Genomic DNA, 26,835 nt, shown 5'->3' with positions numbered 1-26,835 from the left:
AATACTTACATTGTTAGTAAGCTGGCCTAATTAAAATATCTGAAGACCAAAATCTATTCTGTTAATTGTTTATACCAGCTAACCGTACCTTTCAGTTTCTTTGGTCTTATGTTTTGATAATTTTAAGGATGGTTTTTCCAATATATATCAGAGGGGGAAAATGGTTAGAAGGTACTGCCTTACAACTTTGGAGGAAAGTAAATTTTCTGTGGACTCACTTTTACCTCAGTCTTTCGGTAGCCATATTTCTCCCTATCCCATTGGCTTTAAGAAAGCTACAGAGTTTTTATGAAGAGTGTAATGTAGGAGATAAGCTGCATGAACTTGCAGTGAAAAGAAGCAAGGGAACCTCAGGAATGCCATGAGTGCTCTCTTACATTCCTGAATACCAGAGTTTCATAAATTGCTCCTAATGATAAAATCCTCACACCTGGTCTGATACAGGCTTAGTCTCCCAAAAGTGTAAATGTGTTTGCCAGTACACCACTGGAGAACAGATACTTCAGGTAAGTGAGTGTCTTCTGTGAAAGCAAAGTGCTACTACATTCATGTATTCACATCACATGCATGCATGCTTTTGCAGAGATCCAACATGTTGAGTTTCATTTTGTAGGATTGCCTGAGAGCATGTTTTTTTTAAAGTGTGTCACCTTCCTTATTTTAAAAAAAAGAAAATATAATTTCAGGTGTCAGGTAAAATGTTCCAGGTTAATTTGAATCCTGGAAAACCCTGACTATGACCCTGCAATTATGGTTGTGTCAGTCCTATTGTGACATTTCATGGTGGGTTGTCCTCTGTTTGAATTGGTATTTTTCAGTAGACATTAGGATTTATTTTGTTCATTTCAAATACATGTGTAAAGACATTAGCAACAGAAAATAGAGATATATTATTAAGTATAACTTGATGTTCTATGGTATAGAAATCATTGTGGTGGATGTTAGTAAGTAGTAAAAAGTAATTTAAAAATTTGTGGGTAAGGTTAAAGTGATGAAAATATGTACTTGGTATTCCTTTGCTTATTTATTCACATTTTTTGTTTTTGTTTTTGTTTTCTTTTAAGGAGTCTTCTGAAGTCTGTTGAGGAAGAATTACATCAGCGGTAATTTTGATTTTTAATTAAGCTTAAAATACTTCTCGTCATAGATGAGTAAAGTCTGCCCCCTTCTCTATCTTATAGCCTAAAGTTGTACTGTTGTTTAATTCTAAATCCTGTAAAGCTGCAGAAATAAAATTCTGTCTTGCAGTAGCCCTTCTTGCATTTTCTAAAATTTCTTATTAAGCCATTTTGGTTAAAGTCCATTTAGTGACAGTGGAATTATCCTTTGTCCTTAGAGGGCATGTGGCACATTTAGAAGATGATGAAGGGGATGATGATGAATCTAAACAGTAAGTTCTGTTTCTGTTTTTGATAAAAGAGAAGGTATTATTTGGCTTGGTTTCATAAATCTGACAGCTTAATATTGCCAGTAATTTTAGTATCATTAGTAACTTAGTATTATGGATTATACCACAGTTTCTTTCTCTATTCTAGTTGTATTAGTGAGCTTAAGCTGCATTAACAAAATACCATAGGCTGGTGGTTTAAACAATTTATCTCACAATTCTGGAGGCTCAGAAGTCAGGCTGGAGCTGCTGGCCAGTTTAGTTCCTGATGAGAGATCTCTTTCAGGCCTGCAGATGGCTACCTTTTCACCAGGTTCACATGGGCTTTCCTCAGTCCATATATGCAGAGAAAAATCTCTCCTCCTTTTCTTAGAAGGCCTCCAATCCTGTCCAATGAGGGACCCACTCTTATGACCTTAGTTAACCTTTCACTAAACACTAGAATATGAGCACAATTCAGCTAAGTTGTCTGCCTTTCTATAACAGGGATCACCTTTCCTCCTGTTTACAGTAGTACGTTTATCATTCCCATCTAAGATCTCAGCAGAATATCCTATAATATCCTCATTCTACCAACATTCTGTGAATGATTATTTTTGTACTCTAAGATGATGGAAACTTTTTCTCCAGCTTTCCTCTTTCTGACCTCTCACCAAAATTACTCTTAGCATCCATATTTCTAGCATGTACTTTAGAACTCTTCTAGCCTCTACCTGTTACTCAGTTCCAAAGCTGCTTCCACATATTTGGGTATTCTTGTTACCAAGCAAGTCTGTTTTAGCTTGGGCTGCCATAAGAAAATACCACAGACTGAGTGACTTGAATAACAGAAAGTTGTCACCGCTCTGGAGTCTGGGTATTTTAGATAAAGGAACTGCCCATTCAGTTCCTTTATCTAAGGAATAGGAGGGCCCTACTCCTGAGTTGTAGACAGCTGCCTTCTTATTATATCCTCAGATAGCCTTTTCTCAATGTGTACAGAGAGAGAGAAAAGGAACGATCTCTCTTACTCTTCTTCCAAGGTCTTTGTTGAATCAAGACCCCCACCCTGATGATCTCATTTAACCTTACCCTAGAAGCCCTATGTCCAAATACAATCACATTGGGTATTAGGGCTTCAACATAGGAATTTTAGTGGACAAAATTCAGTTCAAGGCACTGGCTAATGACAACTTTGAAAGAAACTAATTAACAAACAGTAAATACGTCTTGTAGTTTAATGTCATAAATTGGTAACTTGCAGATGCTATAATTACTACTATGACTACAAAGAAGCTTGTACTTGGTTGATTAAATTTCGTCTGATATGTTTTAAATAAACACATACATTGGATATAAGTGTATTTTTAAAGAGGGCATATTTTCACTTAGTGAAGTGAAACTAATACATAGTTTTTTTAGATTTCTTTTTCCTTTAAAGAAAGGTGCAGTTTCATAGTACAGTGACACCTGACTAATAGCTGGAGGGATGGAGGCATAGGTTTTCCTTTGTACCTCACTACTCTGTGACCTTGAGTCAGGTCACTTTACCTCTCAGCCTCCCTTTCCTCATCTGAGAGTTATGCTCCCTCATCTTCCAATTTTTTTGTACATCTAAAACCCCAGTAATGAATTTTAATGAATTTTAGCTTCAATCAAATAAATTCTACCTAAAATTTTACAGCAAATATATGTAGCTTTTGATCAGCTTCATCAGAAATATTTCATATCTAACGGTAGTAAAAATGAGGCTTGTAATATATTTTTATACTATATCATTTTGCTATTTTTCCCTAACCTAATTACCACTTATGTTTTTTATAATAATTACCTTCTGATTGATATAAACTGGAATTGTAGTTATCTTCCTGTTTTAATTTGAAACCAAGAAAGCATATCTCCTTAATTACTTCTGAATAAGTCATTCAGTATAACTTGAACATTTCACAGAATACTTTGGAAAACACTCATAATCTCAGAAAAAGGAACTTGTTTATGCAAATTTTCCTCCATATCTTTGAAAAATTAATTATATTTTAGTAACAATTTAATTCTGATTCTAAACTCTCATGTTTTTATAGTTCAACCATGAAAGCGAAAGTTCCACCTCCTTTGCCACCAAAGGTGAGCAGGTTTTTCAGTTTGAATTACGTGTGTGTGTGTGTGAGTGATCTGTCACTTCTTACTGTATTGTTTCTCTGTAGCTTACTTTCACTTGGAGCCACAAAAAAAAAAAAATCATGAAGAAGTTACTAACCATGATATATATGATTGTGATTATTTTTGTCTTTTTTTTAGTTATCTACCTCATCACTTAGTGTTTATTCTAAATAGTAAGTTCTAGAAATTTGTACTTGAAAATGATTAATAATGAGTTAGTATTATTTCATCTGATTGGAAATCTCACATTTTTTGTAAGATTTTTTCTTTCAAAATCTATGTATGGTCTACTAGTAACAGATTTCCTGAGAATGAGTAATGGATAGCAATTTATCATAGATGTGTAACTCTCAGAAGGTACTTTTACATTAAAAATATAAGATAGGACAGTAATTTTCAGAAATTTTTATCAACAAAATCCTTTTGTTAAAAGCATCATAAAATACTAAAATTATTCTGATGGTATTTTTAAAAACAAAATGGGTTAATATAGTAATACTAATATGAATTTATTTTTTAAGTTTATATGCAGAGCAAATTTTAGTTATAAAATTGAACTAGTTAAAAATAAATAAATAAATAAATAAATAAATTGAACTAGTTATAAAATGAGCTGTAGTAAGGTTTGAAATTAGGGATTATAAATGACAATTGGAGTCTGACCAGTCTTGGCATCCAGTGGTACTACTATATTTTGTTTTCATTTTATACTTTTGAAAAAAATTATGATTCACATAGGTAGATAATATTGCACTTGCTTGTTTAGTTTTACATTAGAATTTCAAAAAGATAAGTGCTGCAGCAAGCAATCTTCCTAATAAGGGACACATTTATAAGAATGTATAGGGATCCCTGGGTGGCGCAGCGGTTTAGTGCCTGCCTTTGGCCCAGGGCGCGATCCTGGAGACCCGGGATCGAATCCCACGTTGGGCTCCAGGTGCATGGAGCCTGCTTCTCCCTCTGCCTATGTCTCTACCTCTCTCTCTCTCTCTCTCTGTGTGACTATCATAAATAAATAAAAATTCAAAAAAAAAAAAGAATTTATAAATTCTCTAAACTGTCAGCTGACCGGAGGTTTTTTCAATGCCTGCACAGAAAGTTTCTTAGCCATTCCATATTGCTGTGTTAGTATTCTCCAGTATGATAAAATTTTAATTGGTATCTTCTCCTGCCCTAGCTTAAAAGATTAAGCTTTAACATAAAAGACATTGAGTCATCTAAAACAGACAGTTTAGCATTGTAAAGAACTGAAATCTGATTAGCCTGAATACTTAAAATAAAAAGAGACTCATTTAAATTGGAGATCAGAAAAGAAAAATATTTTTACTTAGCAAGTCTACATAGGAAAGCTTGTGAAGGAATTAAGGGGCCTTTTTTTCTGAGAAAACCCATTATTGTACGTTTTAAGGATATATGTAAGATAATCAGATAGTTGAATAATCTTGAAGCTTAGCTAGTAAACACAGTTTAAAATCCTGATATATAATAGTATTTAATACGTAAGAGAAAATGTTTAATGTTTTACCTTTTGAATGAAACGAGTAATTTCATGTTTAATCATTGTTTCCTTTTCTGTATTTTTTCAGCCTAAGTCCATATTCATACCACAGGAAACTCATTCTACTGAGGATGATAATCAAGGAACTATCAAGAGATGTCCCACATCAGAGAGCCCTGCAAAGCCATCCCAAGTTCCACCTAGACCACCACCTCCCAGATTACCTCCACAAAAGCCAATTGCTTTAGGTAATGGGGGAAGGAAGGGTGAGAGAAGTATGTTACTAGGGTTTAGTACTGTGTAAAGAAAATGGAGGATATCCTTCTTTTAAGGGAATATTTGAAATTCCTTTGAGGGAGAGGAGAAGGAAGGCAGTTGACTGTAGAGATGTTTTCTGCTTTTTGCCACATGGTTTGAAGTGTTTATATGACAGGATTACCTGTTACCCATTCTGGGATTCAGATGTGCTTGTTTCTCATTTCGTATCTAGCCCTCTTCCCTCTTGGAGAATTGTGAATGCTAATTCATCATTTATCTTAGGTGGCAACAGAAGAAACTGAATTCTGAACAGACAGGGACAAGTTGTAGGCTACTTGTGTTTTAGAAAAAGAGAAGAGTACTACTCTAACTTCCTTATTTTATTTATCATTTTTAGAAAAATGATTGTCACTATTACTGGATATTTGCCTCCAAATTAATACTAGAAGATGCTGTTTTAATATATATTCTTGGATGTTATGCATAAAAAGCAATTTAAAAAAAAGAACAACTAAAGTTTCCTGGATAACATACTGCAGATTACCCTTTCCTAAAAGTAGTTATGTATTCAGTATTTCTTTGTCTTTTACACAATATATGTGCTTAGATATAACCTGATTTAAATTTGTATGAGAAAAATAGAGCTCTAAGTAGCAGAACATGCGTATAAGACTTTTTCCTTGAGTGCTAAATATTTCTGATGGGATGATCCCAAATGAAGGCAGAAACTGAAAGATCTTATTTTTCTTTCCTACTTGATGATTTTCTGAACGAAAGTTTTCATGAAAATTAATCCTTTTAAAATATATTTAAACATCTTACTGAAGGAAATGGAGTGAGCTCCTTCCAGTTAAATGGAGAACGAGATGGTTCACTATATCAACAACAGAATGAACACAGAGGCACAAACCCTTCAAGGAAAGAAAAGAAAGATGTACCAGTAGGTATTTATATTTATAAGCTCTACTTGTGTTTTTCATTGTGTTAAGTTAGTTTCGTTATAATTAATGAAACTGTGGCAATTATAGATTTTATAATATAGTATTTAATATATTAATTATAATGATAATAGATTGCTTAAATCTTTAAAAAAGTAACTGCTGTGACATACTTGAATGGTGGCCAGTTTGTTATAATAGTGTATTATAAAATGTGACCTTCTGTATACAGGTAACTATTATTCTCATTATGATGAGATTGATTCTTTAAAAGTTCATTTTTCAGTCTCAAAAAGTTATGGAAAGGACATGGACAGATAAGGAAAGCTAGAACGTTTACTCAGGACAAATTTCTGACTGTAGATTACATAATTCTTGGTATTACTACTCAAAAAAAAAAACTTAATGAGAAAAAATTATTTTCCAGTAGATATAAAATAACACTTCAGGAAAGATGAAATTAACCTTAGCAGCTTATTCCTGTTACAAATTTGGATAAAACACTGTGACACAATTATAAAACATAAATAATTTTTATTGAGAGATTAAAATATTTTAACATTTATCTTTCAGTGTAATACTTAAAAAGTCCTTAAAGTCCTCAATTCAGATGCTAATGAGATTTTAATTTTTTGTGTATAATATACACATATATTTATAGTATATTATATTTATAGTACATTTCAAATGTTTCTGCACATATAGCTATGTTTTTATGTAGTAAGCATATTGCTAGAGGCTTTTGTACTATATCTGATAGTCAACTTTTTTTAAGATTTCATGACATAATATGACAAACTTTATTTTTATATTCAGTTAAAGCATTTAACTGGCTTTATCCATCATAATTTGTGAAATTTAGGTAGGATGTTAACAAAAGCATAAAATGCCCTTCAGGAATAAGTTTTTATGAAGTCTCTCCAACTGAGCGGGGCCTCTTTGTTTTCATCAGTTTAAATTTTAGCAGCCCTGTTAATGTAGTAGTACAGAAATACAACCTACTGTTCTGTAGTACAGCATAAAAGCTTTTGGGAGATGTATACATTTTTTATGTATGCATTTTTAATTCACTCTGTTACCTTATTTCATTAGAAGGAATTACTATGCTGTAGTAGTGAAACTAAGAGTAATTCTGAAATATGTCCATGACTGTATGATAAGATAAGTAGTATCCATGACATATTGAAACATGATTACAGTTTCACCAGCTTGAAATTATTTATAGCCAGTTCTGTCAATTTCTAATGTAAATCTGGCAGTTAGAAGGTTCAGAGCTTCCTAATTAAAAATGTTTTGCTAAAGTAGATAATCTAACATAATTTAAGGATATCAATATAAAACTAAGTACATAAATTATTTGCAAAATGAAAAAAAATTGTCAGAAATTGGTAGCCGTAATAGGCTGTACATCCTCATATACATATCTACAAAGTAAAATTTCAAATAGTCTTAATTTCAAAACTGTGTAGTAGTTACAGAAGTAGTACTACACAGAATATTTCATCTGTATCATTTATATGATATCAATTAACAATAGTTTTTAAATTTTGTCATTCCATTTAGATATTTTTGACTTAGATTGAGAAAAAATTAGGATGTCATCGTTAAAATATTAAGATTAACCTCCAGAGAAGTCTAGACTTTCATAAAATTTGTTTAAAATATATAATCTCAAAGAGATTTCCTTCTGTGGGGGACAAATCTTATACTCCAAGTCATGTAGCCCCTTAGAAGAATATTTCACATTCTTGAGCATGTTGTAGATAAACAGTTATGCAATTTTTACTCTTCCTTATAATTATCAGTATACTTTGACCAGTGATTGATAAATTTGAATCCATCAAAATGTGAAACTTCAGTTGACATTGTAAACAAGGTTAAGATAATCTACAGACCTAGATAAGACATTTGTAATGTGTTTAATATAGTATTCAAATCTAGATTATATAAAGAACTCAGATAAGAAAAAAGATAACTCAGTAAAAGAGGGAAGAAGACAATTCACAGAAGAGAATATATAGATAATGAATAAACTGGTTTTTAAATATTCTCAATTTTCCTAACAATCAGAGGCCTGCAAATTAAGGAGAAAACATTTTTTACTGATCAGTTTGATAACATTGTCTGTGAAACCATAAGGAACCAGCGCTCTCCAACGTTGCTGGTGGGTATGTTATGAAATGAGCATTCAGAAGGACAGTGGTCGGTATCTGCCAAAGGGTAAAAGGTGCAGCCCTTTTGTTCCAGTGGTTTCTCTTTTCACAGCATACCCTAATAAAGTCATTCATACATTGCATAGTAGGACGTATACCAGAGTGATTATGCAATGTTGTTACAGTAAAAAATGAAAAATAACTTAAAAATCCATTAATAATTAGGGAATAGCTAAATAAAGTATGTTCATACTGTGCTCCAGTTAAAACAGATGAACCAGATGTGTATATTGATACGAAGATCTGTCCAAGGCCCAACATTAAGGCAAAGAGGTTGATAAAATAGTACATAACTATTTGTTCTAAAACACACACAAAAACAGTGTTTTCTGTGGGTTTTATATATATACATACACACACACACACACACATATATACACACGCACACACACACATGCACAAAAATGGGAATATACACAAATATATGAATACCTATAGTTGTCTAGAAAAAAGGTTTGGAAGGGTACACACTGAACCAGTTTTTTGGGGGAGCATGTATCAGGACTGTAGAAGAGTTAAAGAGAGCTTCAAAAAAAAAATAAAGAGAACTTCAGCCTATTATATTTTGTTTTACAAAGAAAAAGTATTCATGTATTTTATTTTGATATATATGTTTGAAATACAGTATTGTTACACCAAACAGCAACAAAAAAAAAGTGTATTCATGCATGTATTCTTTTTCTAGAAGCCTATTAGTAACGGTCTACCCCCAACACCTAAAGTACATGTAAGTATAAATATCAGATAGATTGTTTTCAAGCTAAATACAATGGCAGATAATTGACTATCTTTGGTTAGATTTTTTACCTGTTTGATTCTCCATTATTATTGAAAAAGTCTGTAAGATTGCTAATTTAGGGGATCCCTGGGTGGCTCAGCGGTTTAGCGCTTGCCTTTGGCCCAGGGCTTAGTCCTGGAGTCCCGGGATCAAGTCCCGCATCAGGCTCCCTGCATGGGGCCTGCTTCTCCCTCTGCCTGTGTCTCTGACCCCCACCCCCCCCACCGTCTCTCATGAATAAGTAAAGTCTTTTTTAAAAAATAAACATTGTTATATCTGAAAAGTAGCTTTTCAGAATAAAATTATGATAAATTATACATTTTAAGCTCCTTTATTCCAAAAATTGTTAATAATCTTTGTAGATATGTTTTAAAAAATGTGGAAAAGGCACATGAATACAGTAGGAAGTACAAAATGTAGATATGACACTTTTTTCCTAGCATTTTCTTCTCTCCTCTCCTCTCCTCTCCTCTCCTCTCCTCTCCTCTCCTCTCCTCTCCTCTCCTCTCCTCTCCTCTCCTCTCCTCTCCTCTCCTCTCCTCTCCTCTTTTCTTTTCTTTTCTTTTCTTTTCTTTTCTTTTCTTTTCTTTTCTTTTCTTTTCTTTTCTTTCTGTGACAGAGAGAGAGACTACAAGCAGGGGAGCAGCAGGCAGAGGGAGAAGCAGGCTCCCCGCTGAGCAGGGATCCTGATGCTGGGCTGGATCCCAGGACCATGACCTAAGACCAGGCAGACGCTTAACTGACCTAGCCACCCAGGCGCCCCTTCTAGCGTTTTCAGTTATCAAAAACTGAAGTTTAGAACTAGAAGGAATATTAAACGACCATCTGGCCCGAACTCTTTATTTGGACCATGAATGAAACAGACCCCAGAATCTTTGCAGAACTCCACCCATTTCCAACCAGAGCTAGAACTAGAACCTAGATATACCCCTGTGTTCCAGTTTGTCCTGGTTTTGCTTTTTGTTTTTTGGATTAGAGCATACTATCCTAGGATTAAAATTATATTAGCTCAGTGTAATTGTGCATTGGTATAGATAGAACTGCATTTTTGCTACTGCAAAAACCTAAAACATAGTGTGACGCTAATTTAGAAGGTGTCAGCTGCGTTTCTAATCTGTATTTTTTTGACTCTTCTTTTTAGCCTTTTTTAGTTTCTTCAATTTGTAATTAGTATAAAGATATAAATATTTTAAAAAGATATAAATATTTATACCGTATCTTATAAAGTAAGAGTTTTGAGAGCAAAGGTCTCCCAAGTTTATCAGAGACCCTTAACGGGACAAGATTTCTTGCTTGGCCATAGCACAAAACTCTCAGGTCAGGTGTGCAGCTGACAGGGAAGAGCTCATAACTGAAAAGCCAGCTAGGATCAACTATCCAGACTAGCTTAGGTTGGGTTGGTTTGATTGTTTGGCACCTCATTTCATCAGTTGGATTTTTAGGAGTTTGGCAGGCACCTCCACATACAAATTTTGGCAGCTGTCTTAAAGAGTAATTATCAAGATTAGGTTTCTTGTTTTTTTTTTTAAGATTTTATTTATTTATTCATGAGACACACAGAGAGATTGGCAGAGATACAGGCAGAGAGAGAAGCAGGCTCCATGCAGGTAGCCCAGTGTGGGACTTGATCCCAGGACTCCAGGATTGTGTCCTGGGCCAAAGGCAGGCACTAAATTGCTGAGCCACCAAGGGATCCCTAGAATTAGTTTAAATGATACAGTTTCTGCCCTGCACCATAAAAACATTTTTTATTGGTCTTCTACCACCTGATGGTACTACCAGGTGGTGCTTGTTTTTTGGTACTAAGATCTTAAAAAAATACTGGTTGGTAGGCTTCTGTGAGTAAAAAGGAAATCTTAAGGTTTATTGTTTTATTTTTTACATTAACATTTTTATAATCCATTATAATCGACTATAGTAATGTATTCTGTTTCTGGATATCATCTCCATATTTTTGAGGAAAATATTCTAGCTATAAAATGATGCACAGTGCTCTTCTCACCAAATATTTTTGTATTCTTTTCCCCCCAAGTTGTTGGTAGTAAAAGTGATTAAATGAATAAACCTTCTTATATTTATTTATTCTGACCTAAACAACAGTTTCAAAATTAACATTTTACTCTTTGAAGATAAAAAAAAAAAAGTTCAAATGAATGGTATTGTGTTTCCTGATAAGGTGTTTATTATATGAAAGACTTGTAAATGAGCTTGATAAATATTAACATAAATAAAGCTTTTTATTGAATCTATCCAGGGTGAATTAAGCGCATGGCTTATGTTTATTCTTTATTTTTAATGAGTACAGACCCATGTTTTGAAGTCTGTAATATGAATTTGAAATCAGCTATACCTGTTTCATGTTATAATATTAAATTCAATGATTAATAACATTATAAGTCATGAAATGAAATTTTCATCTTGATTTACTTCTTATCAAGGAATATTGTATTGCTTGGTTTTTCTTCGTTTTTCCAGATGGGTGCATGTTTTTCGAAGGTTTTTAATGGATGTCCTTTGAAAATTCACTGTGCAACATCATGGATAAACCCAGATACAAGAGGTAGTACCATATGTTTTTATCTGTTACCTATTTGTTTTTTAAACTGAGGTCATGAAAGCATTCAGTTTTCTTCATGTTCTGAATACCTTTCTGAAAAAATTTTGGTTGTGATTTTTAAAAATTATTTAAAGTAAATGTTTCTTTATGTTGTTAGCAGTGTTTGAGTTGACTCGTGACTGAAATTTCACTGTGGTGCCCATATCAATAGAGTGAAACCATATACTCTATGTCACCCTAATTACTTCTAGAAAAGTTTTTTTCTGCTGCTGCACATTCAGTATCTTTGCGTTTTAGGTACAGCTGTTCTTAAAGGAGTTTAACTACCCGGGATCCAGGGTATAGTGACTACTTTAGAGGACCTCTCCATCTTAAAGGAGATCATATTAAGAATCGTCATTACTTCCTGACTAAAGACTATCTGCATTCTTTCACTATATATCTGTATCTTAGTATCTGTGTATATAAGATCTATGTGAGTACATGCCCACATGTCGTCTTACTGAATCTTTTAAAAATTCAAGGTGTAGGAACTGGTATTTCACAGATAAGGAGAATGAATTCAGAGAGGTTCATTGTTTCATCACCAGTCAGGAGTAGAGCTGCACTTTGAACCCAGTTCAGTTGTTTTGTCAGACAACAAAGCTTATGCCTTTAATCTGCCAGCACTAATGCTAAATTATGGGCAGTATAGGAATGCTCTTGGCATTCAGTTCTCAGCATACCTCAGTGTAGTGTGGAGAAGTTGTTGCCTGTTTTTTATTATCAAAGCAGATCAGACAGGACCATGACTAGTGTACCATCTTCTAAAAGATACTGAGTAGGAGCTGTCCAAGTTTTAGTTAACTTTTTGAATAGGCCAGATCCTGGTTGGTTGGTTGGTTTTCAGATCCTGGTTTTTTAATGCTACTGCTATAATGGTCACCCATCTGCAAAAATATCTTTAAGCTGTACCAGTTCTTCTTTATTTATGTTCTGTATATCAATTGTACATGATCCTTTATTAAAGGAATTTTAGAAAAGGAACTACAGATTCTCTGCCAGTTCTCAGCACCCTCTGATGAGTGAAGAACCCTAGCAGTCTAGTCTTCAAAACCCGTTTTACATAAAAGTTTGCCTTACTGCTTTGAGGCTGGTATTTACATATAGCTCAGTTCACTGAGTTACAGTGTTTATCCACTTACTTGTATTAAAATATATTTATTGCCTATCAATCACAGTAATTCTTTCTTCATGTTATTACATATTTATTCAATCTGTATATAAGTCCTTTCTGAAAGTATTTTACATATCAAAACCAGTGAATTACTTTTGCCATTTCAGATCAGTATTTGATATTTGGTGCCGAAGAAGGGATTTATACTTTGAATCTTAATGAACTTCATGAAACATCAATGGAACAGGTATGTCATTTTAAACTTTCCCTTTTAAAAAAGTATATATAGGTACTAGACAAAAAAAAATTCACTTCTAAGATTTTCTGCCTCTTATCCATAAAAGCTCCATGGAGCATGTTGTATTTGTCAGGTACTAAGGACACATTCACAGGACTAGTCCTCACCCTGCAGGACCTCACAACATAACAGAGAAAGAGACATAGCAGTCATTATAATACTCAGGTTAGGTATCACACTAGGAATGAGCTCAAGGTAGAAGCCACAGAGGTGGGAGTCATTAGTTCCTCCTGTGGGCAGGTGAGAAGAAACCATCCATGGCAATGAGTGGAAGCTTCATAGACAGAGGGTAAGTATAAAGCCGTGGAGTTGTGAAACTGCATGACAAGAACAGGGAACCATGAACAGACAGTCTGACTGGAATATAGAATGAGTGCAGAATAGTAATAGTAAATGGAGGCAGGTGGGGAAGGCAGCTGCCACCCGCAAGCTTTGTGTATACCATGCTGTTGACAAGATCCATGTCTTTAGAACTGTTTGCAGTGTGATGAGAGATGACACAAGATATTTTGGTCAAAAGGTGAAGAAGCATTGAGGCAGGGCAGAAGTGGAGAGGACAGAAAGGAAAAAGTGGAGTTTGGAATTATATGAGGACATTTGTTACTGTCCAGTGGCTGAGCATTTAGTACCCAGAGGCTAGCAATGCTAAACAACCTGCAAAAATGATAGTGATTGTGTTAGCAGCTAGTATCCATATAAAACTTACTATGTGCCAGATACTGTTTTTAATTTTTTTTTTTAAGATTTATTTATTTATCCCAGAGAGAGAGAGAGTAGGTGGAGGGAAAGAATCTCAAGTAGACTCCCCAGTTAGCAGGGCTCAGTCCTATGACCCATGGGATCATGGCCTGAGCTGAACCCGAGAGTCAGATGCTCAACTGTGACTGAGCCACCCAGGTGCCCCTGCCAGATACTATTTTTTTTTTCAGATACTATTTTTAAATGCTTTGTATAATAAACTTACTTAATCTTCACAATTCTCAAAGATGTATACAATCATGAATCACATTTCCAATGAGAAATCTGAGGCACAGAAAGGATTAGGAAAGGATTAGTAACTTTTCAGAGATCCCACAACTATTAAGTGCTGACTGGGTGGGATATGAGTCCAGGCTAGCTAGCTCCAGAGTCCCATGTCCTTAACTACTTCACCACACTGCCTCTCCCACTTGTATTGCTTCTGTAGAGAAACACTAAACCTAGAGAAAGATTAAAGATCTGAAATTGGCCACATTGAATGACCACTTCACCATGGAAGCCAGGAAGTCTAGGTTGAGTCCCGGTCTCCAGCATGAATAACAGCAGTACCACCAGTCAGGGACAATATACAGAAGGGCAAGTAGATTTGATGGGAATGATACTGCATGCATTTTGGTCCCAGTAAGTTTTGGGTGCCTGTTGGGTATAAAGCTGTCCATTATCAAGATAAATTGAAAAAAAAAAAAAAAAAAAAAAGATAAATTGATTACAAATACAATGGAGAGGAAAAAAAATCTAATGGTAATCTCTTAACCAAACATTTCCATCTTTTCTCACTGCAGCATTTTTAATTTAGATTTTCTAACAAGATCCTAAACTGTATGATATACTCTAAATCTTGCAATCTGGAAGTGGTATATAGTGAGGTGGCTGAAAAATACTAGGAACTAGAGAAGTTATTTATTTTCTGATTATATATAATAATCAGTAACTAATTCAAAGGTAGTAATACCTTTCTTGGACGTAAGAAGATATCTAAAAGATATCTAAAAATCACCTTACAAATAATAGTATTAATTTTAAGGAGCAAACCAACTTCATGCATAGTTGAGGTAAGTATTTATCCGCCTAATTCAAGGGACAGTCAAGTGAAGGTGCCCACCACCTCTCCCAGTACTAGTCTGCAAGAAGTCCCCTCCTGAGATGCTTCAGTATTGGAAACTACACTGATTGAGTAATAATATTCTGAGCTACACATGCCTTACAAAGTGAAACCTTTTCCCTCCCAGAGGAAGCCCTTGGAAGTAGGGAATGAGAATATATGAGATCCTGAGGGGTTTTTTTTGTCTCGCTGTGAAATTATTAGGTGGATTTCTCTCTGTCCTCTAGGGGAAAGAGACCAGGTAGCATGAGTCTGCTAGATAGGGGAAGACACCGGAAGGAGAGAAAATGACACCAAACAGAGTCCTGATTTTAAATTTTTTATCAGCTTTTACTATTTATAGTGAAATATTTGTTGATTGCTCAGCGTGTGCCAGTCTTCCACGCCCTTGTTTAATCATCACAACAACTCTATTAGGTATAGGCGCTCCATTTTACAAATAAGAACACTGACTCACAGAGATCACATTATCCCAAGTCACAGTCACTGAGAAAGCAGATATCTGAGTCTATGCAAACTATAGAACCAATTTATTATATAGTTTTATTTATTTACTTTTTGCATTTAAAAATTTTATTTAAATTCATTTAATTAACATAAAATGTATTATTGGTTTCAGAGGTAGTGGTCAGTGATTCATCAGTCTAATATAGTACCTATGCTCATTATACCACGTGACCTCCTTAATGCCCATCACCTAGTTACCCCTATTCTCCAGTGACCCTCAGTTTGTCTCCTATGATTAAGACTCTCTTATGGTTTGTCTCCCTCTATGATTTCATCTTGTTTTATTTTTCTCCTCCCTTCTCCTATGATACTCTGCTTTGCGTCTTAAATTCCACATATGAGTGAGATCATATGATAATTGTCTTCCTTGATTGATTTATTTCACTTAGCATAATACCCTCTAGTTCCATTCACATTGTTGCAAATGGCAAGATTTCGTTTTGGTTTTTTTTTGATGGCTGAGTAATATTCCATTGCATATATATATACACCACATCTTCTTTTTCCATTCATCTGCCAATGGACATCTCGACTCTTTCCATAGTTTGGCTATTGTGGACATTGCTGCTATGTGCAGGTGCCCCTTTGGATCACTACATTTGTATCCGTGGGGTAAATACCCAGTAGTGCAATTGCTGGGCTGTAGGGTGGCTTTGTTTTCAGCTTTTTGAGGAACCTCCATACTGTTTTCCAGAGTGGCTGCATTCCCACCAACAATGTATAAGAGTTCCCCTTTATTTCACCCAGAACCTACTTTGCTAAAAGAAGTAGACATTAGAAATCTAGAAAAGCTTTAGGGTTTTATTAAATGTGGTTAAAAACTAAAATCCAATGTGAAATCCACTTAATATAACTTTGTATAAATACTTTTTCATTGTCCCTATGTTGATAATTTATTATGCAAGGAGTTTGTGTCTTGCCCTGCTACTTTATGTATGCTTGTATTCAACAAGCTAGCTCACTTATATTTACAAATATATCATCTCACAATAAGCCATAGATTTAATACTAGAGAACTGCTTTTTGTTTTTTATGATAAATCCAGTTCAAGACAGTATTAAATAAAAATCAATTTTTTGCTACTTTGATAACATTGCTATGTGACTTATAAGTCATTGCCCCTTTTTCTGCCAAATTTTCTCAATATAGCCAATGAATTTCCAATTCTATTGTGAATTTTTTTTTTATTTTTTTTTTATTTATTTATGATAGTCACACAGAGAGAGAGAGAGAGGCAGAGACACAGGCAGAGGGAGAAGCAGGCTCCATGCACCGGGAGCCCGATGTGGGATTCGATCCTGGGTCTCCGGGATCGCGCGCTGGGCCAAAGGCAGGCGCCAAACCGCTGCGCCACCCAGGGATCCCTCTATTGTGAATTTTTTATGAAGAGTATAAAGTAGGAAATGTTTATGTCCTTTCAGTCTAAGACACAGCTGTAGGCACATTTTCCAAAATTAAAAACTATGGCAAAAGTACAACATAGAGAACATAGTCAATAATATTGTAATAAAGTGTATGGCAACAGATGGTGGCTACACTTATCATGGTGGTCATTGGATAATGTATAGAATTGTCAAATCGCTATGCTGTGCACCTGAAATTAATATAACATTGTATGTCAACTATATTTCAATAATAATTTTTTTAAAAAACTATATTGCCATGTTTTATTTGGAGAAATTAGATACTTTGAGTATATTTTGCAAATATATGAAACAGGTTTTATATAAAATAGATTTTTTGTTTCCCTTTTATTATTACCTTTTCTCCTTTAATTATTTAGGGCCATCATTGAGACTTTGTGCTTTAATAAAGGAAAGTCCGTAGATACCTTGGTATATTTCATCCGTCCCTTCATTCTCTCTGTTCCCTGCCCACATCCCAATCTACTTTGGAGGAACTGAAGCAGGAGCTGCCAGATCCCAGCACAAACCCAACACTCAGGCTTGTTAAATCAGAACACTTAACTATATTCATCGGTGGCTCTCAGACCAGTATGCGTCGGAATCACCTGGAGGGCTGATTAAAACCTAAATTGCTGGACCTACCTTCAGAATTTCTGTTTGAGTAAATCTGGGGATGAGATCCAAGAATTTGTATTTCTAACAAATGCCCTCGTGATGCTAATATTGCTGATGCAGATGGAGGGACCACTTTGAGAACCACTGATCTTCATGATAAAATGTCTTAATGAGAGCAGTTATGTTTTACCTTCAAAGTATATGGACTGTGTTCATGAAATTCCCTCTTCTTTTCCCTAAATACTAATCACTTTCAAACTTACAGAAGTGACTTTCAATTCTTATGGGCTGTATTTCAGAAATGAATCCCATATTTATATTCTTAATTATTTGTGCATTTTCATTATGTTCTCTCAGGCTTTTTTTCCTCCATACCTGGTGTTTCTTTACCCTGTGTTCCACTGCACTATGATTTCTGTCTCTTCTGCTCTAGAAGCCATGGATTTCCATATACCTAGATATAAACATATTTGGAGAGGTACACAGGAAAGTTAATTATTTAACCCTAGAACCAAAATAAAGGGATAGACATGGCTTGAAATTGTCTCTTCTCCTCTTATAGTTTGGGACTCAAACTAATCACATCATGTTGAGACTTAGATAATAAAATTACATTGCTAGTTTACTTCTTTTTCTCCCATATAAGTGTAAGTAAATGTATATCATCTTGTTTTAAATGTCTTCTAAAATGAATTTCTATTAAAAATAATTTTCTTTTTTAAGAACTGACCTGTTGATAAGATAGCTTACATGGTTAATATGTACATATTTACATTACTCTTTTATCTGTTATCTTTTGTAAACTTTGCCTTTTCTTTTTTTTTATTAGTTATTCCCCCGAAGGTGTACATGGTTATATGTAATGAACAATTGCTTACTATCAATATCTGGTAAGTCTTTTACTTTTTACATATCTTATTATTCCTATTTATGTTATTAGCTTTTATATCATGTTTATTTTTCTTAACAGGTAAAGCTTCTCAGCTCTATTCCCATAATTTACCAGGGCTTTTTGATTATGCCAGACAAATGCAAAAGTTACCTGTTGCTATTCCAGCACACAAACTCCCTGACCGAATACTGCCGAGGTAATTGTACATTTAATTATGTTTCCTCCTAAAAAAATAAATAAATAAAAAATAATTATGTTTCATCCTTAAAGATAATACATTAATTAATTCTAAATAATAGTTATACTACAGAAATTGAAAAAAGCACTCAGTTTGGGTTAGTAGAAATCACATGTGAAGAAAAAATGTGAGAGGTAATATATTTTCACAGAACTGAGAGGCCCCTCTGGAACTTTGAAACTGATGAGTATTTAGTATGTTTTACAAGGTTAAAACTAGTTTTTTTCTATAATTTGCTAGTAAATTTTCATCACACATCGTGTTTTCGACATACTTGTTTTGAGTAAAGTGAATTTTTCTCAAAGTAGAGTTTTTAACCTTAGAAAATCAAAATGATTTATTAAATCAAGCTTTTTGCTTTAGAAGATAGTTACTTAGGAATTGAGGGATTTTGCTTTTCTACTTTCAGGGAGTTTTCATTATTTCTTTCTTCCTTTGGTTATTATTGTGTTGTACCTCATTTGTTGACCAAAAGGTCTTCTGAGTCTGATATAAATTATATTTTATGGAAACATTATACTATAGCCATTCTTCCTTTACTGCATCATTATAGAACAACTAATGTACAACCTTAGCTTTCAAGTACTTTGAAAAGCTGTTGTTCTCAATTGCTGAGTTTACAGTAGAGCTAAAATTTGCCCCCTTGTGCAAAATACTTCTTAAAAATTAACCTTTGGGGGGGATCCCTGGGTGGCTCAGCAGTTTGGCACCTGCCTTCGGCCCAGGGCATGATCCTGGGGTCCCAGGATCGAGTCCCACATCAGGCTCCCTGAATGGAGCCACCTTCTCCCTCTGGCTATGTCTCTGCCTCTCTCTCTCTCTCTCTCTCTCTCTCTCTCTCTCTCTCTCTCTCTCTGTCTCTCATAAAAAAATAAAATCTTAAAAAAAAAATGAACCTTTTTGGGGACGTTTGGGTGGCTCAGTGGTTAAGTGTCTGCCTTCAGCTCAGGGCGTGATCCCGGGGTCCGGGGATTGAGTCCCACATTGGCTCCCCTGCAGGGAGCCTGCTTCTCCCTCTGCCTATGTCTCTTCCTCTCTCTGTGTCTGTCATGAATAAATAAATAAAATCTTTTTAAAAAATAAACCTTTTTGATGAAAATCATTTAAAAATTATACGGCATGCTTTTCTGTCTTCTTAAAATAGATTACATTGAGTTTAACTGGACACGTTTTCATGATGATTCAGAGTTGCAACTATGAACTTGATTTATTATATTTACATTATAATATTTACAGTCGGAATTGGAGTTGCCCCTATAACTAGCCCCAAGAATGGAGTCAGGGAGTTTCTTTTTTCACATAGAGTTTATAATGCTCCTTTGTTCCTCCCAGCTGCCACTCGATGCTGTTGTGGTCACAGTCCATTTATCCATCTAACTTGATAATCCTCAATTCCTCTGGGCACAGAAACTGACCACCAAACTTTAAAAATAAATGTAAGGTACAAGAGCCCTCTAAGGAATGTAAAGCATGTAAACTTTAACGTATTCACTTATTAATATCATTTTGTCAGAATAGAGACATTCGTAGCTTTATTTGAGCTTTTTTGTAGCTGTGTTCAGTTCTTCAAATTTTACTAAATATACCAGATGTGCAGAAAGTTTCCTAGTATATACATGAGACAGCATTGAATACCGTATTACCTCTTCATTTAAGGAGTTTCCATAGAGGAAGAGGTTACCTCTAAGAGTACTTTACCTCTACATTGTTACTTTGTTACAGTCAGTCTTTGGTGTTGGTAGCACTCACCAATGTGTCCTTCCAGCTTTCTTCAGTTTTGTTATCAAGAAGTTAGTTATTGTAAAATCGACTATTCTCTCATTTACTGGCAGGAAATCTGAAAGCCTTGTTTGCATGATAAAATTTTATATGTGTATTAGTACTAGTTCTTCTGTAAAATGAGTACAAATTAAACTTCCTTTGAGCATCTTGTAATGTGCTGTAGTTCTCATAAATCTAGGTACTCATTGTATCATACTGTAAAGCTTCTTTAAGAAAGCATAAGTTTTGGAATCCAGGTAGAGTGAATTTAAATCCTGCCTTGTTCACTTACTAGGTTTGGGACCTTGAATAAATTACACAACCTCTCAGGGTATTCATCTAGAATACCAGTCTTGCAAAGTTATTTTTAAAATGATAAAATATGTATGTATCATATCCACCATGGTTTCTGGCATCTTAATAAGTAGATCTTTTGTCATCATTGTTAGGCATGATAAATTGAACTGTGTCTGTAATATATGCTAAAATATCTTACATTAAATAAGTTGAGAATGTTGGTTCACTTAGGATTCTAGTTAATTAGGTGCCAGTAAATAAATTTTATTGCCTTATTGTAAAATCATTACTGAAAGTAAGGTAAGTCTGTATAGATCACTGTAGAAAATTATAAACTTTTATAACATTTTAGTGTGCTGCTCACAACTCAGTTTTGAATAGTTTCATTATCGTTAACTCTAAGCTGTAATTAGTAGTATTGATTATGTGGTATTCTCTGTATAATCCCTCAGTACTTTGCAGTCAGTTAATCCTCCTGGGTTTTGACAGCTTCAGTAACTTAACCCCTAAGTAACCTTGGGAGCCAGGGGGCAAGTTTACAAGTGTGGACCAGGAACATTAAACTTGTTGCAGTGGAAATCTTTCAAGACCTTGATTCAGATTTTTTTAAACTCTGAAAAGCACTTTTGTTTGAGCAATTTAATTAATTTACAGGTGGGGGGAATTTTTGTTTTAAGCTGTATGAAATTTCACTGTACATGAAAGGGGTATTTTCATAAATATTAATGTGTGAATTGGAATGTAAAACTCTTCTTGATAAGAACATAGTTGAAGGCAACAGTAGGTCTTTAACCCCAAATTTGGAATCAATGTATTCTAGATCATTATTGTTGTCATTCAGTGCCTCAGTATCTGATGAATTTCTGTGTCATTGTTTGGGTACCATAATACTAATAAAATGCTAATTCACACAGATAAAGTACTTACAAGTGGTAACAAATTTTAACAGCTTCTCTTGCAAGCTCAGAGCACTCTAGTTAAACTGATCCACAATCATAAAAGAGAAGTAAAATTTTTTTTCAAAGTTGAATGACTGTGAGCACTACAGTTAGACTAAGGCACTAGATTAGAATTCTTTCTTGCCTAGAACTGCTAAGTGTATGACCTTGAGGAAATTATTAAATCTAACCCTCAGATTTCTATGCTATGACCTATCTCATGGCATTATCAGAGGGACTAATACAGAACATGTGAAGTTCATGGCAAACAGTAAGTTCTCAGTAAATGTTAGCAGTAGTTATTAAAGATTTTTATAAATATAAACAGCATGTACAACATATTAAAAGCTAACATTAACAATACCTCAGCATTATATGCTTGATCTACTCAGCTGCCAGTTGTACAGCAACAAGAACATCAAGATTATTCTAAGCTTGTTTGAAATGGTATTGAGCATCACATGCATGCTTTACAATTTTGTTACCAGCAAAGCACAACTCTTATTTTTTTTTAAAAGAAGAAAAGACATGCAGAGCAATATCTAATCTGTGACACATTTACACATGTAAAAGAAGTTTAAATATGTGTGCAAAAATGGAGAAATATAATTTGATGTTTGCATAACTTTGCACTAACAGTGTTATATTATCTTTCGTGATAAAAGGCTTTTGAGTTTATGTATATTTTTTAATTGCAGTTTAAAAAAATAATTTTAAATGGATTTTTACAAATTAAGTTTGAATCTGATGTTTGCAGAACCCCTAAACGACCTTTGCCAGAAAAATCTATATCCCACTCTTCCTAAGGAGAGAAATAAAAAATGTCTTTAAAAAATTCTTATAAAAAAATTTTTATAAATTGTTTTAGTGGTGAGACAGCATTTTACATAGCTTAAATTTACTGTATGTGCTAAAAATATCTTTCCTCAGTTTATGGCTTTTTACTTAGTGGTATCTTTTGGTAAACCAAAGTTATTAATATTATTTAACAAATTCATTCAATAAATTGAATGCCACCTGTAGTTTGTGGTGGTAGGGGGGTCCATCCATGAAAAAGTATCAAAGGTTTATTAATATTCCCTGTATAATTTGTTCTTTTTGCATTCTTTAAAGAAATTTCAAGGTCGTATTCTTCTAAATCTAAATATTTTATAGTCCTGTTCTTCATACATTAATAAATCCTTAATCTATTTGGAATTGGAGGAGGGATGAGAAACAGAGCAAGTGTATTATTTTTAGTAGATGACCTAGTAGGTCAGCACCAATTTTTAACAACTCATCCTTTCTCCACTGATCTGTAATGACACCATTATCATATACTAACTTCACCTACATGTATTATATATTCATTTTCATTTACATTTAGGAAATTTGCTGTATCAGCAAAAATCCCTGAAACCAAGTGGTGTCAGAAATGTTGTGTTGGTAAGTAAACTGTTCCATGACGTGTAGTTCTCCTGCTTTGCAGAGCAGATAAGAAAACACTGTGAGGCTCATTTTTAAATCTAGTATAAAATAGTACTTCTCCAGGGCATTCTGGCAGTAGTAGTTTATTTTTCCCCCTTAAGTAAAACAAATGTCTTGGCCATTCAGTCTCCATGTAAACTAAACCTAATATAGTACCTTGCACATAACGGTCGTTTTGCAAATAATTTATTGACTGAGTAAATGGAGAAAGTAGGATGACTTTTTATTATAGCACTTTATCATACCCCGTTCTCCAGGGGGGGGCCTGTTCCTTATCATTCACATGCTGCTCAGTAATAGCTTATGAAACTGCATTTATTCATTGAGCATATATCTTCATGCCTTTAATATGTGAAATCATATTCCTATGATGTGAAGGTTATAATCTCCTTCACACACCATGATCCTAAATTCCTCCCCCATTCCCATCACAACCAGCTGTTTTATTTGCCCCTAGCAAAAGCAAAAAATAATTTTCTTTCCTTCCCTTAAGAAACTCTGAGGCTTTGTTTTATTTGTAAACCTATATTTTAAGATTTGATTAATGTCTTCATGTTGCTAGAACCAAAATATCACTGTCTCTGAACATTACTACCAAAAGCACCCTTAGCCACCTTTCCCTAAATGTGCTATATTTAGCCTATTTGGCAACTTCTCCCCAAACCCATGTATGATCTTCCTTCAGGATCTTGCTGCCTCACCTAATCGTCCTGGTACCATGAGACCTAAAATCTTTTTTCCTAACCCCAGACCCTAGAACTTATTTGTAATAAGACAAAACTCCTGCAAGTGATGGAGTTTCCTACTCTCATGGAAGGTGTTTTCACCCTGCAGTCTGATTAAGAAATGAACTGACAGCCAGCTTTTGTTTGTTTTCAGAGCATGCAACTACTGTTGTCAGGACTTTGCATTATAAGAGAACTTACATATACTTTTTTGCCTTGACAGTGCGAAATCCTTACACAGGCCATAAGTACCTATGTGGGGCACTTCAGACTAGCATTGTTTTATTAGAATGGGTTGAACCAATGCAGAAATTTATGTTAATTAAGGTAAGCATGAAAAGCAACCTAAGTCATTCTTAGTATAAAAGCTTAATTAAGTCAATTTTCTTGTTCTTCAAAAAAAAAAAAAAAAAAAAACCCAAACACCACATTTTTTCTTTTTTTCCCATTACTTCCCAAGTTAATTTCATGATTTTGGATTATGTGGCAGGAAAGGAAATTTCCTAATTGTAAGGAAATCAGTTAGCCAGATATAAGTTTTAAAAGAGACTAGAGAAATACTTAAGGGAAATGGCAGAAGGAGCAAGAAATAGCATCTCACACACACAGTCTGATGTCCAGAACAGGAGGTGTTAAGAAGCAGTGGAATGTTGTTTAAATATGTTCTCTGGCTGACCTGCTTCATCACAGTGGAGAAACAACCTACAGGTTGGCATTTGGCCTAAGAGGACAAGGGAATAACCATAGTGAGAGGGAATTTACTTGGATTATATGCCTAACTGTTAATTTGGTCAGGCCTTCCCATGGATGGTTTTTTTGTACCTAAGTTTCTCTAGAATCTTTAATTAATGAATATTCTTTAAAATATTTAATATTATTCAACTGTAACTTAAAATTGGAGGAAAAACTAACAAAAGGGCTCATTCACATCAAGGAAATACCAAATGAATTTTTAAAGCTGTTTTCTTTGCTATTTTATATAAATTAAGTAGTCTTACTTCCTGAGCATTTGACATCTCCCTAGAAATTGGGGTCAGAATATAATTGGAGAAGATTCTTCCTAAATTTTATAATCCAGCCTTAGGGTACTTAAAGTATTGGCTTCCTGTTATTTAAATTTCTGTAAGTGACTAAAGAATCTTTTTAATTTCCTATCACTATTTGTTAACCTCAACATTAAGTAGGGCTAAAGAAATGAAAAAATAGTTTCAAGAATTTTGAACCCATTGAGGTGCTCTTGCCACAAATCACTGAAGTAAAAATTGTTTAAACCAAAAACTGAAGGGGAGAAATAAATAGCCATATGAACTATCTAAAGCAAGACTTCTGAATACAGCCCATTTATGGCAAAAACGGTTTTGTTCTCCGGTCCTCTTTATTTTTGCCTATTTAACAAAAGCATGCCTCCTCTAGATGGGGGGTATAAAGTGTGCACAGTTTGATTTTTCTGCAGCCCTTCCCTTCCCTGTTGTCTTCCTATCTTTTCCTTTTTATTTTAATTAGGTCCTCCCAATTCCTTTCATTCCTAACCTATAGCAGAATAAAAAATAGTTTCATTCTGTCAGTTTTCATAGATCGAGTCTGATTAAAACTTAGGATGAATGAATTTTTTACATTACCTGATATGTTATACCACTTATCCTAACATATAATGAAAGACCTTTTCTCTATTAAAGGAATTTTAGGGGGCAGCCCTGGTGGTGCAGCGGTTTCGTGCCGCCTGGGGTGTGATCCTGGAGACCCAGGATCAAGTCCCACATCGGGCTCCCTGCATGGAGCCTGCTTCTCCCTCTGCCTCTCTCTTTCTCTCTCTGTCTCTATGAATAAATAAATAAAATCTTAAAAAAAAAAAGGAATTTTAGATATGAAGAACATGCAGGAAAGAATATACACTTTGAAGACATGAGAAGCTTAAAAATTACCCATCCACATGTTCTCTTTTCCAGGTGGTTGGTTGCAGGGAGCCTGGCACTGACTAATTAATGAGGCCTGTTGCCAGTGTTCTAAGATACTACACTTGGAATACCATCTCCCTTAAGACTGCACACTTCCCATTTTCCTTATACTCCCTGAGCTCTTTGTAGGCCCTTACCCTGAATCTTAACCCAACTCTCTTTCCCATCTCTCTACTTCAAAATACTGGGGATATTTTGTTTCTAAGTTTGACATTATTGTGATTAGTGTTTATGATTTTTCTATTCTACAGTCTTATGTGTTTAAAAACATTTTTATCCTCTCTGTAGTCTCCCTTCCTCTTAATGACATTTCTGACAGAGATTTTGCTTCATTAGACTACATTTTCATAAGTAAAAGTTAGAAATTAAAGACCTTTCCAGCAAACATATTATGTGCTTATTACAAACCAGGCACAGTGCTTTTTAACTAGAGAAGAAAATGAATAAGATGTAGTCACTGGTTCAAAGACCATTACCAATAGCAACTGGATTTAAAGCTCTTAGATGGGAATCCTCTTCTGTTAATGACTTAGCACACATTATTAGAAGCTAAATAGAATTATTCAGAATCTCTTGGTTTTCTTATTTGCTGACAAAATTAAACAGAAGCATTGTTTTCTGCTTTACTGTTCTTATCACATTTCAAAGAGAATTTTTTTCAAAGAGAATTATTTAAATTGTTTTACCTTATTAAAAAATATGGCCAATTTTATGGAAAGCCTATTCCTCAGGTAATGGGAAAGCTTCTAGAGAGGGGATTTGGAGAGCATTGATGAAAAGTCTCTGTACACTTGTAGGTGCTCTGGCAGTCACAGGGAAGGAAGGGATATGGATGAGGACAACAGATGCACAGGCTTTACCTTCTAGCCACAGGACCACATCATATTTTCTAACTCTCTAAGAATGGTAGTTACGGTAGCCCCATTTTACCAGTTTCTTTTCTCCAGACTT

General features: G+C 34.5%; 1 protein-coding gene across 7 annotated transcripts in view; it reads left to right on the top strand.

The window, feature by feature from the left end:
- MAP4K3 (mitogen-activated protein kinase kinase kinase kinase 3) overlaps nt 1-26,835 on the top strand; it is a 187,988-nt gene that overhangs the window by 148,156 nt on the left and 12,997 nt on the right. For all 7 annotated transcript variants that reach the window (XR_007403089.1, XM_025454095.3, XM_049095778.1 and 4 more), the window contains 12 exons: nt 1,065-1,103; nt 1,337-1,390; nt 3,448-3,490; nt 5,113-5,272; nt 6,110-6,222; nt 9,119-9,160; nt 11,687-11,771; nt 13,092-13,171; nt 18,441-18,501; nt 18,582-18,699; nt 23,104-23,162; nt 24,153-24,256. Coding sequence is in view for 6 of the 7 variants with exons in the window: in XM_025454095.3 (XP_025309880.1) it covers nt 1,065-1,103; nt 1,337-1,390; nt 3,448-3,490; nt 5,113-5,272; nt 6,110-6,222; nt 9,119-9,160; nt 11,687-11,771; nt 13,092-13,171; nt 18,441-18,501; nt 18,582-18,699; nt 23,104-23,162; nt 24,153-24,256 (958 nt within the window). In the remaining variant the exon portion in view is untranslated. The remainder of the gene's footprint in view (nt 1-1,064; nt 1,104-1,336; nt 1,391-3,447; nt 3,491-5,112; nt 5,273-6,109; nt 6,223-9,118; nt 9,161-11,686; nt 11,772-13,091; nt 13,172-18,440; nt 18,502-18,581; nt 18,700-23,103; nt 23,163-24,152; nt 24,257-26,835) is intronic.

Source organism: Canis lupus, chromosome 17, assembly GCF_003254725.2.
Source record: "Canis lupus dingo isolate Sandy chromosome 17, ASM325472v2, whole genome shotgun sequence".
NCBI lineage: Eukaryota > Metazoa > Chordata > Mammalia > Carnivora > Canidae > Canis > Canis lupus.
Note: the sequence above shows the minus strand (reverse complement) of the source record. Positions and strands in the feature narration are given on the sequence as shown.